The 20,142-nt window shown below is 37.2% G+C and overlaps 1 protein-coding gene across 1 annotated transcript in view; it reads left to right on the top strand.

Annotated features, from left to right (window-relative positions):
• Window positions 1–20,142, top strand: part of LOC122798187 (squalene monooxygenase-like) — a 1,523,743-nt gene that overhangs the window by 1,061,956 nt on the left and 441,645 nt on the right. Inside the window, exon 8 of the mRNA XM_044066934.1 lies at window positions 1,162–1,304. Within this exon, the coding sequence (XP_043922869.1) occupies window positions 1,162–1,304 (143 nt within the window). The remainder of the gene's footprint in view (window positions 1–1,161; window positions 1,305–20,142) is intronic.

Genomic DNA, 20,142 nt, shown 5'->3' with positions numbered 1-20,142 from the left:
GTTGGTCTAAACATATTAAATGCATTATAGCCCTGCATGTTATAGCCCTGGCTCTACACCATTTTAAACCTGGCTCAGTTACTACACAGATGCCTACATCCTCCTGGAAGAGGAGTGCTTGTAGGGAGTGAAGTTTCTTGTTTACAGTCCTAGCAGTGATCAGTAACACCTTTACATTTTCCTTTGCTTGTTTTGTTATGTTGGTAGGTTTATCAGGCTGGTATTGCCTAGAAAAGACACTACTGGAGTTGACAATGTGATTGATAATAAACGAAACTCTAGAGTAGACAGAAGTAGGCCATCCCTGGAAAAACAGCATGGTCTATTGATCATATCCTCCCATGCTGATATATATTGGACCCCCTTTGAATAACACCAAAAACTAAGCCAGTTTTTGGCTGGGGAACTGCATTTATTCTCAGGCTTGGTTATGGTGGTAGTTAAATCTTATATTACTGGATTCACGTTACATCAAATACAGATCTACACTATAGAGAAGTCTTTCTTTCAATACAAATAAGATATGAGTGAAATAAGTATAAATAAGAATAAATGCATATTCAGTAAATTGTATCCACAATAGTTCTATGAAAGGCAATTAGCCATATGGCTATTTTCTGAAGTGTCTAAAATTCTGCTTGAGGAAATTATATGATATTTTTGTTTTTAGTGGGGAGATAAAGCTTCATGCCACTGATATATTATAACAGGAAGCGTCCCTCCATTTATTCTTGCAGTTAGCATTTTATATAACTTTTATCAGTTTTTTTTTTGTTTTGAGTTATACCAAATTCTTTCTCAATAATTTATTTTATTAATTAAAGCTAGTTCTCCCCCATTAGCAAGTAGGTCTCTATGAGAGAGTTGGTGTATAATGTTGCTTTCATTCGTAAATTTACACAAGGCTTTTAATTTACACAAGGCTTTTCCTTGTCTTTGTCATCACTCTGTGCTAGTTTTAATCTAAACGCAAATATGGTATCTTAACTTTTTCATAATATTGCTAATATCTATCCCATTACTCTGTGCTTTTTTGTATTATTACTTTCCGAGTATGACATTTTGAAAATATTTCAGTTTATCTTTCCTACATGATGAGTAGTCTCTATAGATTGTACGTTGACTATTAAGAAAGTTAAAATCAACTTTATTTAATTATAGGAGTTATTTTACTGGGAGACGCTTACAACATCAGGCATCCACTTACTGGTGGAGGGATGAGCATAATACTGAGTGATATAGCAATATGGAGAAACTTACTTCAGAATATTCCGTGTTTAGATAACTATGAAGCGATACTTCAGGTAAGGCATTTGAAATTTTATGCCTGTAAAAAGTTCATTTAGATGCCAAAAGTAACAACTGGTAAAGGCATGCAGATTATATTTAGAGCTGAAACTATTTTTTACTTGTTTGTTTTTTTTTTTCTCATAAAGCTTCTACCTAGATACTGTTAGAATACACTGCAATTATCTTTGAAAACAGTCAGGGTGGTGGTAACAAAGAATAAGATATCATATTTATGATTCAACAAAAATGCAGACCAGACATTAAATCTACGTTATAAAAAAGGATACTTTCACAAAACTAATACATGTGCTTATTATGATGTACTTGCAATTGTAAGAACTGCCTTTCTTTTTAAGTTTGGAAATATTTGTTGACAGCAATTCTAGGAACTCCCTGTGTTCTCAGGTCTGGAAATATTTATTGATAGCAGTTCTATAAACTGCATTCATTCTCAGATTAGGATACATTCTTTATCAGCATTTTAGAAGCTGCCTTTACTCTCAGAGTTGGATATATCAGTTGACAGCAGTTCTGGAGAACTGCCTTTATTCTCCGATACAGAACTCAGAGTTGGTTACCACTGAGAATTGTGAGTGCATGTCAAAATGTTATATGTTCTGCAGTCTGATTCGACTAAGATCATCCATCTCCTCAGTTGTATAAACATACATGAAATAATAATGAAAACTAATGAGGTCATTGTGTTAACAAAAACATATACCAAAAACACACACATATCACAAGATGCTACACTACCTCAGAGGTGTGTATACTGGAGGAAGATTAAGTGTTTTGTTGAAAGGCCTGAGGTTTCCTATGTTTCTGGCAGATATTACTGCCCTGAAGTATATATCTGTCCTTCATATTACACTGTTTACATCTATAGTGGTGTCTGTCACTCAGCACATGCCATATTCCACCTTGATACCTAGATCATTAGAAGGCTGTGGGGTCTATCCTGGGTTCTAGCCTCCTGCCTGCTACATGGAGACATTTACTAATGCTGGTAATGCAATACAGCTTTAAGGGGTGCTGAACTATCGAAGTACCATCATTCAGAGGAAACATTAAACGGAAATCAATCAGTTTCATACTTCTCAGCTGTGCAGGTTTTTGCAGAATGTGCAGATTTTTGTCTCAAAATTTCGGTCTGTTCCTCATAAAATTTGTGTTTTTTCTAGCAAATCACTGGTATGATGTAAGACGTGAATTCACTAAATAATGAAGTACATTTGAGTTTCAGATGTCATAACCTTTAGGAATTTCATTCTAACACAAACCATGTTATTCTAACTATTTTCTTAAGTTTATAAGAGCAATATTTAAAGTCTGTCCCTATTTATGGTCCTCTGTCCCCCATTAGGTCAGGCTTCGTCCAAATTTCTTGAGCTAAGAGGTTGAGAGGTATGATCAGTTTGCATGAGATGATGGTGGCTCAAGTGGGTGCTGTAATAATGCTCACCTCCAGGCCAATGGAGCCTGAAAATTTAACCATGAATCACATTGTTTATCCAGAAGGGAGAAGAATGAGGGAATAAATGCCATCAGTAAAAGGTAAACATCCACGAGAGAGAGGGGGAGACAGAGGACTGTTGTAATTAGTACTGTTAAAATCTGACTGTTTAAAAATATTTCCCTTACCTTTATTAAACAACATTATCTGTGTAATAGCACATGTATTTGGAAGTATTCCTTTCTCTTCATATGCATTAATGGCACTGTTTTTCCCCACTGTTATAGCAGTTAGATGTCTTCCAGTGTAATTTTAATTACTAATTTTGTTTTGTTTTTGTTGATTTTTTTCCTTATTCTAGTATTATTATTGTTATTATTATTATTATTATTATTATTATTATTATTATTATTAGCAGTATTTTAATGAATCCTGGTATTTATTTAAAGGCCCTATTGATGTTTGTCAACCAGAAGAGTCAGTTTCTGACTTTTGAACTTGCCAATAAAATGACATTGTTGACAAGTTCTCATGTGTTTTTTGACTCATCTAAAGATCATATTATATTGCTCATTATCCCACCTCTCTCAGCTCTACAAAAAAAATTTTTTAACTAACTTCATTGTCTGTTTGCAGGATTACTTTTAGAAACAGAGTTCATTACTCTGTAATGTGTCCATCCAGTGGTAGGGGGTCGCTTGATCTTCAACCAATCCTATGTATTAAAACATTTCATTTCTTTTTATATTATATCATCTAGTGTTTACTCTTGAGCAGCTTCTGAAAAATGGGTCTCACCAAGTTATACATGCCAGTAAACAACATATAAATAATATTAATTAAATAAATACTGCATACATTTGAAAGAAAACATCATGGATACATTTTAAACAGTTCCATAAAATCTAGTTGGAAAATTATTTCATTAAAGATTTTGTTAAGAAGAAAACCTAGAGATCAGAAGCAATCATGTATGTTTTATATATGAATATATACACCTAATATTTATAAATTGCATTTAAATACAGTGAAAACTGCTTTTAAAATTGCACTCTCTTGGTTTGTTCAGATGTGTAATTAATTTGAAAGCACTCTAAACAAGTGTAGTCCATTTGACTACAAATGCATGAATACATTTTGTGTTTTTGCTGCATTAGTGAAGCAACAACTGCTGTATTACAGTACCATGACAGCATTTGGAAGTATATCTGCTACTGTTAAGACACACATGCATTAAATACAAATCTGGACAATAATTTATGGTAAGGCACCTGCATTAAATAATTATGCATATATTACAGTTTGGACAAATACAAATGCTTTGGATCCAGTGCAGTTTTCCAAACCAAAACAAATGTTTTCATCATAGAACACTGAGCAATGTTTTCTGTGGGGTACAAATCATATCCACACCACATTTAACAACTTCAAGTCCCACACTCATCAGCACACAGTGACAGGCCAAATGACTGAAGTACCTAAACCACAGAGTATATTACAGGTAATAATAATAATAATAATAATAATAATAATAATAATAATAATAATAATAATAATAATATAAACATTAAAGGTACTTCATGAAAAACCTTGCTTGCAGCTATCAAACCTGATAGTCTGGCGTACATATCGTGGAGAACAGTGGTCAGCCAACACCTAGCTCCTGAAAGAGCCAAAAATTAGATGTAAAATGTGAGTCAAAATTATTACACACATATCCACTTTTCATTTCAGCCCTAAAAGGTTATGTACTCCTGAGTAACTATTTCATAATATGCAATCACTTTAAGTAAAAACACCAAAGTCTGTCCCTTATTATCCTACTCAGTCTCTTTCTGAGCTCATCACATGTACATTTCCCAATAAAAGACAACTCCTACCACTGCAAGCTTTGCTTCTAGATACTACACTTCTCCTTCCCTCCTATACTTTGTCCATCCCATATTGCAGTCTGCTTCCAACCTCTCTGTAAGCACTCTGCAATAATGAATTAGAATAATTCCAAAGCACATTAATATATGCAATCAGTAAAATTAATAACAGGTACCAGGCATGCTTTCAGCTAGCAGACATTAAAGCAAAGTATGCCACAAACTTAATATAAATATATCCGTTATGTACATGTGCGTAATGGAAGGTCTTGCAACTGGTGCTTAGGATTTAGTTAAAAAAAAATCTTCTCCTAAACTGTAGCAAACTGCTTGCTACAAATGTAGCAAGCAGTTGCTACAGTTTATACCATGCCTTCATGGAGCACTACACTGCTCAGATTTTGGTTAAAAAAATATATATTTTTACTTTTGATCTGTAGTAAAGCAAGCAATTGCTGCAGTTTAGACCACACACTGTGCATTGCAGTGCTCAGGTTTGATTGCAAATGCAGTCATCATCATCTCCTTTTGGCTTATCCTAGTTAGGGGTCACCACAGCAAAACAATGGTCTGCTGAACAATTAGCAGCGGAGTTTTATGGTGCCGAGTTGCTAGCCCGGTGTCCAAACTTCCACAGAAGGCACACACATGCACACCTAGGGCCAATTGACAGTGTCCAATCCACCTACAGAATGTCTTTGGGAAGAAACCGGAGCACCCAGAGGAAACCCACACGATCACAGGGAGGGCATGCAGACTCCACACAGAAGACACCCCAGCTGAGAATCAAACCAGAGAACCTCTTGCTGTGAGACAGTAATGCTAATCGCTGCACCAAAGTGGCCACCCTTGATTGCAAATGCAATATTGTTTTTTTAAAGTTGGTATTGCGTTAGAGATTGGGCTCAACTGATTACACCCACACACACACTCTGTGTCTGGGGAAGTTGCTCCCCTTGCCTCACCCTAACTACACTGTTGATGGAAAGATCATATAAACATGAAGTACTTCTATAAAAACTGGTCTGAATAGTGGACTGAATTTAAAAAGAAGTATAAAAAGTGTTTTTTTCTAATGGAAGGATGATATAAGAAAGGAAGAAAAAATATGGAAAAACATATAGAAATCTATTAGAAAATTTAGAAAATAATATAAGGCAGTATCATGATATGGACAAAAGTTATATAAAAGAATATGAAAAAAAAATAAAGCATTACTATTTAGGCAAAAATATTACTTATAAGGAAAACTGGAGGACGTATCTGCATATTTGGGAAACTAGTAAAGGTGATACTAGAATAATGAGAAAAAATAAAAATTAAAAAGGAGAGGTAAAAAAAACACAAGAACAAATTATGGGTATTGGAGCATGGCATGTGGAAATTATGCACAAGAGAAAAAAAAAGGAAAATAAGAGAAAACAGAAAATAAAAAAGGAATGTGAAAAAAAATCCAGAATGAGTTAAGGAAAACTTTAAGTACAAAATTATTATTAGTGAATTCAATGAAGTATTTTGGAAAGTAAATGTTGATTAAGTATCATGCCCTATACTACACTTCTCCTTCCCTCCTATACTTTGTCCGCTCCATATTGCAGTCTGCTTCCAAACTCTCTGTATATGTATAGAGTATGGAATGTACAAGAAATTAATGGATTAGCAAACAGAGTATATTGTAAATGAACTGAATGAATGGTTGAAAAAGGGTTTTTTTATGAAGTGTATGTAGTGGGGTATTACAATTTATATGCAAGATAGATGAGAAGAATGAAATAAACAAATGGAGACCCATCACACTAAATAATACAGATTATAATTTTTTCATGAGAACTGTACGGTGGAGAATGAAGGAAGGAAGGGTGAGGAATATTGTGGAAGAAAATATATATGGAATAATAGAAAAGGGATGTCAAGAATTCTAATTGGTTATCACAAACCACGTTCCAACAAACCAATGACACCTTCTTCTTTTCAATAAATAAAAGTCTGTTTATTCTATAGCAAAGCAGAAAGCAGTACATTCCACCATAAAATCTCCTAGCACCTCGGCCGTAACAGCCTTTACAGAGCAAAATGCAAACTCACAGTATTTCCTATTTATAACACAATCAATTTCAATTAATTAATTATACCAATTAGGCAGAATAAAAAATTCTTAAAGCTAAATCAGAATTTAAATAAAACTCTGCCAATTACATTCTTTATTTAGCCCATGAGGCTGCATAGTTGTGTCTTTCGGCTTTTCCCAGTTAGGGGTCACCACAGCGGAACTCCGGTCTGCTAATGATTGGCAGTAGATTTTTACGATGCACAACCTTCAACGAAGGTACGCCCATTCACGCATGTCTCCACACAGAAGACGCTCTAGCTGAGAATCGAACAGGAGAGCGTCTTACTGTGAGGTGACAATGCTACCGCAGCACCACCACCGCAGTTATTACATTTAATAATAAAAATGGATTCCTTTTTTCTTAATGAATATTTAAGCAGATCATCACTAGCAAAATGCAAAAAAACATGTTCCAAAACTGTAGCTTGTAGTTGTTATTGGTTGTTAAGAGCTGATAATATTACAAGTAAAAAGGAAGATGTGATACTTATAGTAGGTGATATTAGCAGGGCATTTGATACAGTAGGACATGATGCTTTGTGGGATGGTATGGAGAAGGATGAAACAAGTAATAGAATTAGGAGACTGTGTATATCAGCATATCAAAATGATAGAGTGAGAGTGTTAGTGAATGCGTGGCTGAGTAAAGAAATATACATGAAGTGAGATATAAGACAATGATGTTCCATAATGGGTATAGTGTTTGCACTGGTAAATGCAATACTGAGTGAAATAGCTTATAAAATGAAAGATACTAGATACATGATGCAAAAAGTGGTGGTGATTCCAGTAGTTTTTACAGGGTGTTTATTAGATCACTGAATGCTTAAAAAAGCGAACGACGATTAATCAACCCTATGTAAGCGAAAGTTTACAATGTCAAACTGTCAGAACAGAAAAAAAATCACTGCCCCAATAAAAAAATAATAAAAAACAAAGCACTTTAAACATTACATTAAGTAGAGGGCTTCACCCCCCACAACCCCCCTACTTAAATATTCCAACCCCAAGACCACACTTTAGTGCCAAAAACGGCAAAGTAATGAAGCGGCCAAGTGAAATATTTCCCAGGGAAAGAATTTGCTTAAAAGCCACGTCGATATTTTGCCATTTCAGTCTTTTAAGTTCGACCAAGATGCATTCGAAAGAATGTGTCTTCAGTCTTCTAATAGGAACCCGTTTTGACATAAGCAAATTATATAGCTCTAGTTGTTAAGAATGAAATATGGTTGAGGGAAGTGTTGGTTTGTCTGAATGGATGTTTAAAAGAAATGGGAATGATCCTGAATAAAGTTAGTATCTCAGTCATACCTCTCAGCTGTCCAGATTTTTGCAGAATTTCCAGATTTTTCTGTCTCATATTTTTGGTCCATCCCTCATAAAATTTGTGTTTTGTGAAAAATCACTGAGGATTGAAGTCATTACATAATGACATAAATTTTAATTTCAGAATTTATATCCTTCCAAAAATGCATGGTAACATAAATCCTGTTAGATCCCATTATTCTAGCATCTTTTTAAGCTTATAAAAACAATATTTAAAACTTGTTCACTATTTTTGATCCTTTGCCCCCCACTATATTAGGCTTTGTCCATATTTCTTGCTCTAAGAAGTTGAGAGGTATGGTTTCAGTGATTTGGTTAAAACTGGGTAGGGGGTATGTATAATTTTCAGTGAATGACATGTCTTTGGCTAAGCATAAAGTTTGGGAAAATGATATAGTTATGATACAATGGCAGGGTTGGATAAAGGAAATAAAAATATATATGTCTTTTGTGGAGGACGTACAGATTAACATTCAGGAAAAAAGTTTACCTGGTGAATTCTGGGAAAAAGAATGTATGTCAAATGTGTGTATGATCCCACAAAAATATGAAAAAGGAAATTGTGCAGTTGGTGTTTACTTTCAAGTGGGTTTCAAAGTGCAATCCAGTGCAAAGAGGTATACTGTATATGACTGAAAATGAAGGGGGATTGGGGTTACTGAATCCAGTTGTTTATTCTTTAAACTTGTACAGAGTACTACATTGGATAGAGGAAGAAAATGAGAAATTAGTAGTGAGAATTTTTAAATATATGTACAAAAAGTTTTGGGAGATGATGAGAATAAAAAAGAAAAAGAAAGAATGTGTAAATGAAGAAATTAAAAATTATCAAGAAAAAATATTAAAATGGAAAATAAAAATTTATGTTATAGAGAATGATAGAACGTATATCGTAAGAGTATAATAATGTGATGAAATTATATTATTATGTAAATGCATGAGAAAATTTACCAGAATAAGTGATTAAAGCCATTAAAGTCAGGAAAAGTGCTGTACCATGATAGTAGGCTATAAGGATTGTAAATACGGTACCAGTAAAGAGGAATATATATAATAAAAAGAAAGTTGAAAGAGTGATTATTTTTAAGGGAAGGAAAAAGTGTTGTACCATGATAGTAGGCTATAAGGATTGTAAATACGGTACCAGTAAAGGGGAATATATATAATAAAAAGAAAGTTGAAAGAGTGATTATTTTTAAGGGAAGGAAAAAGTGCTGTACCATGATAGTAGGCTATAAGGATTGTAAATATGATACCAGTAAAGGGGAATATATATAATAAAAAGAAAGTTGAAAGAGTGATTATTTTTAAAGGAGGAAGAGACAACAAACCATTTTTTGAAATGTAAACAAGTGATGAAACGGACAATATTACATTTTTAATATAAAGTGGTGAAACTCTAGAAAACGTGAAGAATTTTTTGAGAATATTAATGACATAAATAATTTAGCTATGAATATGATTATGCATGACTATTATAAAATCAAGAAGAAAGAATATGTGAGAAGAGTAGGTATGAATTTATTTCATGTAATGTGGGTTATTTGGAGTGAAATTCTGAATAAAAATTTGTTTAATGGAAAATAGATTTTGGCAGATGTATTGTGAAAAATCAGATTATAGTTTTGGAAGAAGGAGTGGAAATCAACAATGGAAGAGAAGAAGTGGAAGTCAACTATGGAAGAATAACAATGAAGATGTTATAAGAAAAATTTTAAATAGTAAAACAATTAGAAATGTGCATATATGTACCTGTAAATATATACATTTTCTAAATAAGTTGTTGTTGTTTGTCTTTCGGCTTTTTCCTGGTTAGGGGTCGCCACAGCGAAACTCCGGTCCGCTAATGATTGGCAGTAGATTTTTACAGTGCCGAGTTGCCGCTCCACGCCCAATCTTCAACGAAGGCACCGCCCATTTATGCATGTCTTTCGGAACACCACTCGACCACAGAGAGGACATGCAGACTCCACACAGAAGGCCCTCCCCACACTCCAGCCGAGAATCGAACGGGAGAAACTCTTGCTGTGAGGCAACAATGCTACCGCTGCACCACCGCGGATAACATTTTCTAAATAAGTAAATATGTAAATAATGTGTCTTTTCTGTTGTGCAAAATAAAGGACCCGCATGTTTTTGATAGCTGCTCTGGGTTCTTTTGCATTCACCTGAGCTACCAGAAACTCATGCAGATGAGAACTCAGTTTAAGATCTCATCCGAAGAACAACACAGTCAGGAGGGCAGCATCTGCCTCAAGCTGCACTGCAGTGTCAACAGTCAATCTACCCAGTGTGGAAAAAGAGCCCACAGCCTTCTGAACCAAAGGTGAGTGTGCTACTTGTTGTCCCACTGACACTGCTATATGTCTAATTCAAAGGAACCAACTTTATATCCCGACCTGACTAGTGCGGACATTACATGGGGGGAGGGGGATTAACATTTACCCCATGTTTGTGAGGATTGATTCAAGTATGTTAGGACCCCTTATGGACTAGCTAGTCTAGACTGTTTCTATTGACAAAGTCCAAGAGTCTCTGAGCCTGCATCTTAGAGGTTGTTTATGATTTGAATTGGGACAGTCTTCAGTATTTTCAAGTATGTGACATGGGCTCCATAGGTTATAAAAGGGGATCTATATCTTGACAAGATATGCTTTGGGACTTTACTATTTAACCAATCTTGAGGTGTGTTTGTGTCTGATGTAAATTGAGACTACTACACATTTTGTTCCTTCCTGTGCGGTAGATGGTGTAAATGTGTAGAAGACAGTATAACCCTACACTGCTGGGGTGCTTTGTATGGCTTTAAATCATGTCTCATTAAATGCACAGCCATCTGTATTCTCCAGGGTGAGAACAGCTTGGAAGGAGTGCAGTTTCTTGTATAGACTCCTAACATTTGAGTAGTAACAGCTTTTGATTATCCTGGATAAATCTAGCTGTGCTGGAAAGTTTATCAGGTTGGCAATGCCTAAAAAAGGTACTACATGAGTGGACAAGGTTTTAGTCAATATTCAAAATGCTAGAGAGGACAGATACAGATTAACAGTTGCAAAAGTGAGTATTCTATCAGCCATATCCTTCCAACCAGATCCTCCCAAGCAGACAAATATTATACCCCCTTTTGAATTTGTTAACCACAACAAACTCATTAATTCCCTCTCAGAACTTAATCACATGGTTTCAAAGTGACTTGTTCGGAAGGCAACAAGCAGTACAGTGGAGACAGGAACTCTGTCCTGTATTACCAGTCACACTGGATGTTCCTCAGGGCTCTATCCTGGGTCCTTCACTTTTCTCCATCTTCACTAATAACCTCCATACATCTACTCTACATGCCTCAGTCACCCAATATGTTGATGACTCTACACTAATCTGCACCTCTCCCTCCCTCAAAGAACTCCTCTTGCAAACATAGGCTTCTTTCCTTGCTTACGAAATCTTAGCTAATACTAGACCCCAACAAAACCAAACTTCTCATATTCCACCCTACTAACCACTCCACTTCCACACCCACTTTTTCTATCACCTCTAACAATAAGACAACTATCTTTCCAATTACTCACACCAAACACCTAGGAGCTGAAATCGACTGTTATACGAATTTGACATTCACATTTCACTCATGATAGAGAAAGTTCATAAAAATTGGGAGCACTATATAGAAATAAACAATCCTTCACAAACACCACCAGGGCTAAAATAGCACAAACACATCTCATCTCCACACTTCTTTATGCCTCCCCTGTTATCACCAATCTTAGAAAATCAGACTTATCTAAACTTGAGGCCTGCTACAATAAAATTGCAAGTTTTGCCAAGAGTAGTCCACATCAAACACACCACTGTTCACCCATTAAACAACTCAACTGGCTTGAACTTCCCCATCTTCTCCTTTATAACCAGCTTATAATCACACATAACACTCTCTACTACCCTGATAAAACTCCTGCATTACAAAATATAGTACATCCCTACTCCAGTACCAGAGTCTTACGATCCAACAACAAACCTCTCCTTCAAGTCACTAAACCCAGCAACTCCACAGGACCCTCTCTATATTCAAATTTTATAGCCAAAATATGGAACACTCTGCCCACTAATATTTCAGCCACAATATCTGCAGCCCAGTTTAGAAATGCTCCAAAAACATACCTACAAACTAAATGGATCTGCAACTGTGACTCCTCAGGCTAGTATAACTCCATGTTCTCTTAACAACCTTACCCTCAGGCATCATAGCTTCATTTGATGTAATGCTTTTTCTGTTTGATGTAATGTTTTTTTCTGTTGACATCCTAGTTTTATTTGATGTAAGCTGTATAAAGCATCCTAGCTTTATTTGATGTAATGTTTTTTCCATTGTCATCCTAGTCTTACTTGATGTAAGCTGTTTAAGTTATATTCTGTACCTGTGAGAATGAATACTATTATATTAAAGGATTTGTGTCCATTTGGACTTTCCCAGTAACCAAATGTAAAATAAAATAAATAAATAAATAATGACACCAGAAACTTATCCAATTATCATTCTGTTCACATTGTGACCTCATTCTTGGAAAAGGCAGAATGATGCTCAGTGTTAGGCTCATATATATAAGAGTTCCATCATGTCTGTCTTCATATAGTCCAAGAAGGCACATCTCAGGTCATTTACACTCACATGGACTATAATTTAATCATACTGGTTCCTGTGGTTCAAGTGACCTGAGTGCTTATTAATCTGGATGATCCTTGCACCTGGCAAGCTACTGACCGTGATTCACTCCTGACTCAGCCTGGTGAGTGGGACATCTGTGCGTCTCATAATGTAGTCTCCTATCACAAAAAAATTAGGGTTGTATGGTGGTATGCCTTAAAGGATTATAGGTTGATTATAGGTTGTGATGCTTTGTGATGTAGCTGTATATGTGATGGTATAGCAAAAAGTGCAGGAATACAGTAACAAACAAGGAAGTACAAATCCCTCTTTATGGTGAGCAGTATCTATAAATAATAGGGCATCATGGCTGGTGTTGCTTTTGTAGATTGCTTATCAGGCTGGTTATTGTAAATGCGGCATCTGGGAGGCCTTTGAAGTTTGGGAAGATTACATTTAAGAGGCTCAGCATATGTGGTTCTAAGTGTTTCATCCATAGTATGGGTTTCACAAGGGGATAGTACAAGAGAGAATCACAGCTGGATAGCTAGGATGCTGTAAGTGTATAAACTACAAAAGACAATCTAAGAGTAAACTTGCAGGGGTGTGTTCCTCAGTGGTAAACTTGTCACTTTAAGTGCAACTAAGTACTAGGAAGATTTCAGAGGAAGTTTTATAGTAAAGATTTCATTTCAAAGTAATCCCAAAAGACAAATTGAAAATCAAGCAAAACTTTAGTGCAGACTCAGAAGGAAAAGCCACACCACTAAACCATCATAATTCCATAAAAAAAAACAAATAATACTCCAAAATGAATTATTCTTGTAGTTGGATCACAACACCACTGCAATTTAATGGCAATTTAATAGAAGGTACTTTCATCCCCATTAAGTCACCTAACTTGATCAGAGTACCAAAAAAACTTTACAACTTTCCATTTTTAAACTAAAAAGCCTGTGAAAGGTACAATGTTGCCGCTGGGCTATTTTTCTTAAAGGTGAGAAAAGCTGTAACCCTGGACTTCATCACAGAGTCTGTGCAGTCTCCCTTTCCTTTGAATGTCATATTGGTTCCAATATCAGATGCAGCTCACTATGCCTGTAATTCTACAACTGAGTTACTACAATGCATTCGGCTGGTTCCAGCTGCAGAAAAAAATGAAAAGGATTTTATTTCAGTTTATTCCTGGTTCTCAAGACACTTTGTAGGTCTGCCTAATGCAAATCATTTAGGAAGAAAGAAAAAATCTAATGCTTATCCTGCAGCCCCTACTGTTGCTGAAGGATACCTTTTTGGTCACTGTGGGCATAAATAATACCTACTTTCACATTACTGTAAATAGTTCATGGATAATACCTCAGGATCATGTTGAAACACTCCCATTTTCAGTCCTCCTTGCCTTCAGCCTTTCTAATGCAGCAGGAGATCTTCATCAAGTGTATAACACTGTTGAGAGCTAGCCCCATTATTCGGCAAATGGAAAGTTACATGATTCTTGCATATTCCCTGGAGGAAAATAGAAGCATTCCTTCTATTACTCAGGCATATCCCAAACCTCCAGAAACTGATATTGTTTCCTTCACTGTTCAATACTATCCTGAAAGCATTTCTGGGTGTCATGGTCTACACAGTGTCCACGAGAGAAAGCATGTTGCTAATTAAGCGGTCCTTCTTGAAGATTTTGCAGGAGATCTGTTTAATAGGGGAATGCTCCTAAAAGCCTTGATGTATGTCAGATTCAATATTAATGGTTCCCATTCAATACTTTATATGAGGAAGATCCATTGTGGTATATAATGAGTATCTGGGATCATCTAAAACAATCTCTATGGAAAATAAGATAACCTATTTTCCCATGCATCAGATAGAAATCTGATGGACAACAAAGGGCTGAGATAACCCCAACCTCTCATTCTGCCCATCAGACTTATGCTAGATACTGAAGATATTTGCTTTGGATTACACATACAGCCATGCTTGCTACATCTCAAAGAATAAGACATGTGATCCAATGAGGTCAAAAACAAGCATAAAATGTAAAGCAGGTCATGGGGATTATTTATATCTTCCAGACATTTAAACCTTTGCTCAACTTTGGGGTCCTACAAGAGATAACAGACAATTCAGCTGTGGCATGTACATCAACAAGCAAGGGTGCATCCAGTCATACCCACTTTGAGAGGTGTCTGTGCAGCTTTTGCATCTAGACATCAATAACAGTATTTGTATGCATGCATCTTAAATCACCTCTAACTAAAACAGACATGCAGACTGCATTATCCTGACTTCAGAAATGTTGCATGAAATGAAACTAGACAGGGAAGTTTTTCTTGAGAGTACAGAAAATGGGTCTCTCTTGACCAGTTTGCATTCCCAGACAATCACCAGCTGAAGACATCCCATTCCTGGAACCTTACACAGCTGCCTGGTCAAGCCAATGCTTTCTCTGTCTAGTAAAACCAATGTGTCCTCTATTATTTTTCCTATAACCCATTTAATCCAATTATTTTGGTGAAAATTGGGAAGACAAAAGTAAAGCTCATTCTCAAAACTACACATTTATTTAGACAAATGTGATTCTTTAAAGGCACACACTTACCAAGACAAACATAGTTCTCTCACCTCATCTGCTTGTGCTTCGAGAATCCATTAAGATTTCCAGCACTTTGCTAACCTAAAAGAGCAGACCGGAAAATGTGTCATCCTTAGCAGAATCAGATTAAGGAAGGCTTCTGGTTGGTTGCACCAAGTCATTTGTTCTATCTTTAGGTGGTCCATGTGTTATTGAGGCCAGAAGACAGAGTGCAATAAATTCATAGGTAGTTGCCAGGCATGCATTTCAAGAGACCATTAAGGAGCCTAGCCCAAATTCCCAATTGCCCCAAAGCACTTTCTGGTTAAGTGAGTTGCTCAGTGTCACACAATAGGCAAATGATGGTAGAAAGATTCTAACCAGGTGCCCTTGCCATAATAAGTAGAATACTAACATGTCAGAGTTTTAGTCCTCTGTATTAACTGCAATGCATAAAGTCATAACTAGCTAAACAGAAAAAAAATGTTCTGTGCCGGGTCTACCTGACAACGCCGAAAGCTGACAATGCCGACGATGAGAACACCGACACCAGAAGATGGAAAACTGAGATGACTGATGGATGAAAACCCCGACGCTGAGAACACCGACATGTGAAAAGGCTGTGTAAGTATGCGGTAGTGACGGACATTAGGGTTAGGGTGCGAGTAAGGTAAGTGTGCGATATTGACGGACTCTAGGAATAGGGGTGGGTTAAGTGAGTTAGGGTTAGGGCGCGGGTTAGGTGAGTGTGCGATAGTGACAGTCTTTAGGGTTAGGGGCGTTTTCAGTGAGTTAGGGTTAGGGCGTGGGTTAGGTGAGTGTGGGATAGTGACAGTCTTTAGGGTTAGGGGCGGGTTAAGTGAGTTAGGGTTAGGGCGCGGGTTAGGTGAGTGTGCGATAGTGGCAGTCTTTAGGGTTAGGGGCAGGTTAAGTGAGTTAGCGTTAGGGCGCGGGTTAGGTGAATGTGCGATAGTGATGGACCTTAGGGTTAGGGTTTGGGTTAAGGTTATAGATAGTTGTGTATGTAAGGTTTCGTGTGGGTTTGTAAGGATTTTGGTGTGCTTGTGTTGTGTGTGTGCTTTTTGGACAGGGGATTTGTTTTGTTTGTTGATTGTCGGGATTGTGGTTTGTCGGGCATGTGAGGTTTCGTGTTTGTGAACTTTCGGTTATGTGGTGTCTGTGATTTCGTTGTTGGTGTTGTAGTGTGTCGGTGTTGTCAGGTAGACCCTCTGTGCCATACAAGAACTAGCTGTGACTTATAGTCCTAGTTCTGTAATTTCATGTTGATATCTTTGAGCAGGGCCTAGTATAGTCCTCTGTCAAAACATGTTCATCAGCATTTTTGATCTACCCGCATTTGGACTCTCTAAGCTCTTCTAACTTTACCTCAAAGTTGTACCAGAAAGTTACCTTAAACCTGAGCCTCACAATGGCACCCATCCTTCCTACTTGGGATTTAAGCTTTGTAGTTATGAAGCACACATTTGAATTTCCTTCTTATGAACCTGCCAGCTCTGCTACTCTCAATTTCTTCCCATGGAAGGTCTTGTTCTTAATAATGATTACTACTGTGAAAGGTTTCAGACCTACAGAACTTAATGTTTTTGGAGGTCTTCACAATCTTCCATAAGTAAAGTTGGCAATAAGCATGAGAATTTCTGTCATTTCAAAGGTGGTCTTGGGTTTTTTCTTTAATCTATCCATTTAGCTCACTGTTTTTCATACCATGTCACAAAATAAAATGGGGATGATGACCCTGCACAGTAAGCAGACTCACAAATAATTGAGGTAATTTACTAACAAGACTAAAACTTTATGCTTGGTACTCAGGCTTTGTCTACTAGATACAAGATGTGACGACCCCACTTAAACCTCAGTCCTCACCACTGTCTCTGGTAAGGAAGCATCACTGAAAGCAGGGATAGAAACATACAATTTCCCCTAAGATTACACCAGGAACAGGCTCCAAACCTGGGATTGGGCTGTTTACCTCACTCCAGGTCCCTAAATGAGTCTTCACACTAACCACTGCAGAGCACTGTGTCCTAGTTCTAGGTATTTGCCACACTCACTCTTAAATTTAATATTCACACTTAACAAACACTCTTGGGAAAGACTGGCACATATTCACCTGCTATGTCCTCTTTCCCAAATTACAGGGTAATGGCTGTCACAAGTCAAATGCCAGAATGTCTTTCAAATGTGGTGTTCAATTATATTGGGTAAAATAAATATTGATAGAAATAGTAGCATGTAATCCAAGCTGTAAGGCTTTTCAGAGTGGCCCTTGTGTTATCACAATCAGTATGAACATTCTCAGGTCACTAAAAGTACTTCTAAATAACCAGTCACAATAAAAGGTAGTAAAATATTTAATAAAAAAAATGATTTAAAGCATGTGTGCACTGAGCAACCGATCCCAGTAAACTGGAGTTTCATACACAGAAATTATGAAATTAACACTGTAGGATAGGTTTCACACTGATTGTAGAAAAACTCTACATATCTAACTGCAGTTCCCTAACTGTCTAAAGTTTAGTTGCCCCAGTCTAAACTAATTAACTCAGCAAGGAAAGATGATACTCTTAGTTCTGCAAGGCAAAATAAGAATGTATGTCCACTCTTCAGACTGTCTGGTCCTCAGCTACTAGAATATCAGCTCCTTCTATTTCTTCTGAACAGTTCTGGAAAATAAACTGAGTGATAATTAATAATCTGGTAAACAACAACTGACAACTGAATAACCAGTACTACAACTACTGCTGAACTGCTACTTTAACTGACTCAGAACTTGCTTTTATAGCAGAATGTTTTTTAAAAGTCACAGAAAGCTGTTACAAGAGTTTTACTCTCTCATATCAGATTTTAAAAAGTAAACAAAACAGCTGCTGTGGAGAATCTATTCTGTTCAGCTCTGGCACACAATGATATCACATCTAGATTAGCTGACTGGCATAACCTACATTCAGAATTCTTTTTAAAAAAACATGTACATTTGGTCAGCCAGAATAACACTGTTTGATTCAAACATCTTATATAAATCAAAGTAATAATCAAAAAACATAAACTTGTTTACAAAATTATAGATAGTCATGCTGGCATATAAAACACAGGGTAATTTACAATTATTTACATATTTACAAAACTTCAGCCTGTCATGCTAGCAAGGATAACAATATCTGATAACCTCACATTTCTCCCCCCTTTGAAGACTCAAGCTAGATTTTCAAATGACCCTAGAAAAGTATCGCTTGAGAAAAATGGGGCTGACTGAAAATGTATCAAACAATACGCTGTCTTGAAAATCCTGCTGCATTGGCATTGTTGAAATCTGGAATGGCTAATGCAGGGAGTCATCCCAAACCCTCTTTAAGCTTCTGGAATGCCTGCTCACAATCTGTGGTCCGCACTACCTTATCTGACTTGTTTTTCATCATTAGGTCAGTAAGGGGTGCAATTATTGTACTATAGTTGGGCACACATTTCCTATAGTACCCGGCCTCCCTAGGAAGCTTTCACCTGCTTTTTGGTAACAGAAACAAGCCATACGTCAATAGCTTCCTCTTTGGCAGGTTGTGGCCTAACCATACCACTACTACTCTATGTTCTAGGTAGGAGACCTCTGCCATACCCACCTAAAACTTATTAGGCTTAATGGTCAGCACTGCCCTTTTTAATCTACCTAAGACTTCCTTGACATGCTGAAGGTGTTCTTGCCAGGAATGACTGTACATGGCAATATCATCCAAGCAAGCAAGAGCATAATCTACCTCTCCTACTAAGATATGATCTACTAACCTTGGGAAGGTTGCTGGGGCATTTTTCATCCCAAAGGGTAACCTTGTAAACTCATATAATCCAAAAGGTGTTACAATAGCTGACTTTTCTCTAGCAATGGGAGTTGAGGGCACCTGTCAGCATCCCTTGGTCAGATCAATAGTGGTCAGATACTTGGCCCCACCCAGCTGTTCTAAAGCTTCATCTGCTCTAAGCATGGGCTATGCATCTGGTTCTGTATAACTATTTAACTTTCTGTGTTCTATGCAGAATTTTGCACTACCATCTTTCTTCTGTACCAATACTTCTGGGGAAGAGCAAAGACTACTGGACTCCTGGATTACCCCTGGCTGCAACATCTCCTTTATTTCCTTCTTCAAAGTCTGTTTGACTCACTCAGACACCTTATAAGGAGTTTGCTTGATAGGCCTTTACAGTCCTATAGCCACATGGTGTTGCACTAGGTGAGTACGCCCAGGTTTCCTGGTGAACATGCCCTCAAATTCCTGTAACACTGCTTGTATTTCTTTATCCTGAATAGGAGATAACTGCTGAAATATTACTACCCCCATCAGTCCTAGCCTCACTGAGAAGATCAGTCACCAGATCCCCCTCAGACTCCTCCCGCAATCCACTGTGAAAACTCAGCACCAGGGCCTGCCTGTCTTGATAAGGTTTCATTATGATAGCATGGTTGTGATGACCCCTCTCTGGACAGTAATCAAGGAGCCTGAATCACATTCACTTGGAATGCAAATGGATACACTCAGTATTTCCATATGCTGCTCTTTGCACCAAGTACAATTTCCCTTAAGAGCACACAGGTGAATACAGCCAGCCTGGGGTCTGGATTTCTTTATATCTGTCTCTCTTCAGGGCCCCAGTAGGGCTTTCCACTAGCAAAGCTACAGGGTTGAGTCCTCAGCTGAATGTCAAAGCCAAGTCCTCCATTACCCACTCTGTCAAACCAGTGCTTCATGTCCATGCTCCAAGTAGCTCACACACACACACACACACACACACACACACACACACACACACACACACACACACACACACACACACACACACACACACACACACACACACACACACACATACTGT

The sequence above is a fragment of the Protopterus annectens genome, chromosome 3.part1 (assembly GCF_019279795.1).
Source record: "Protopterus annectens isolate FY-2018-M chromosome 3.part1, PAN1.0, whole genome shotgun sequence".
In the NCBI taxonomy this organism is placed as follows: Eukaryota; Metazoa; Chordata; order Ceratodontiformes; family Protopteridae; genus Protopterus; species Protopterus annectens.
Note: the sequence above shows the minus strand (reverse complement) of the source record. Positions and strands in the feature narration are given on the sequence as shown.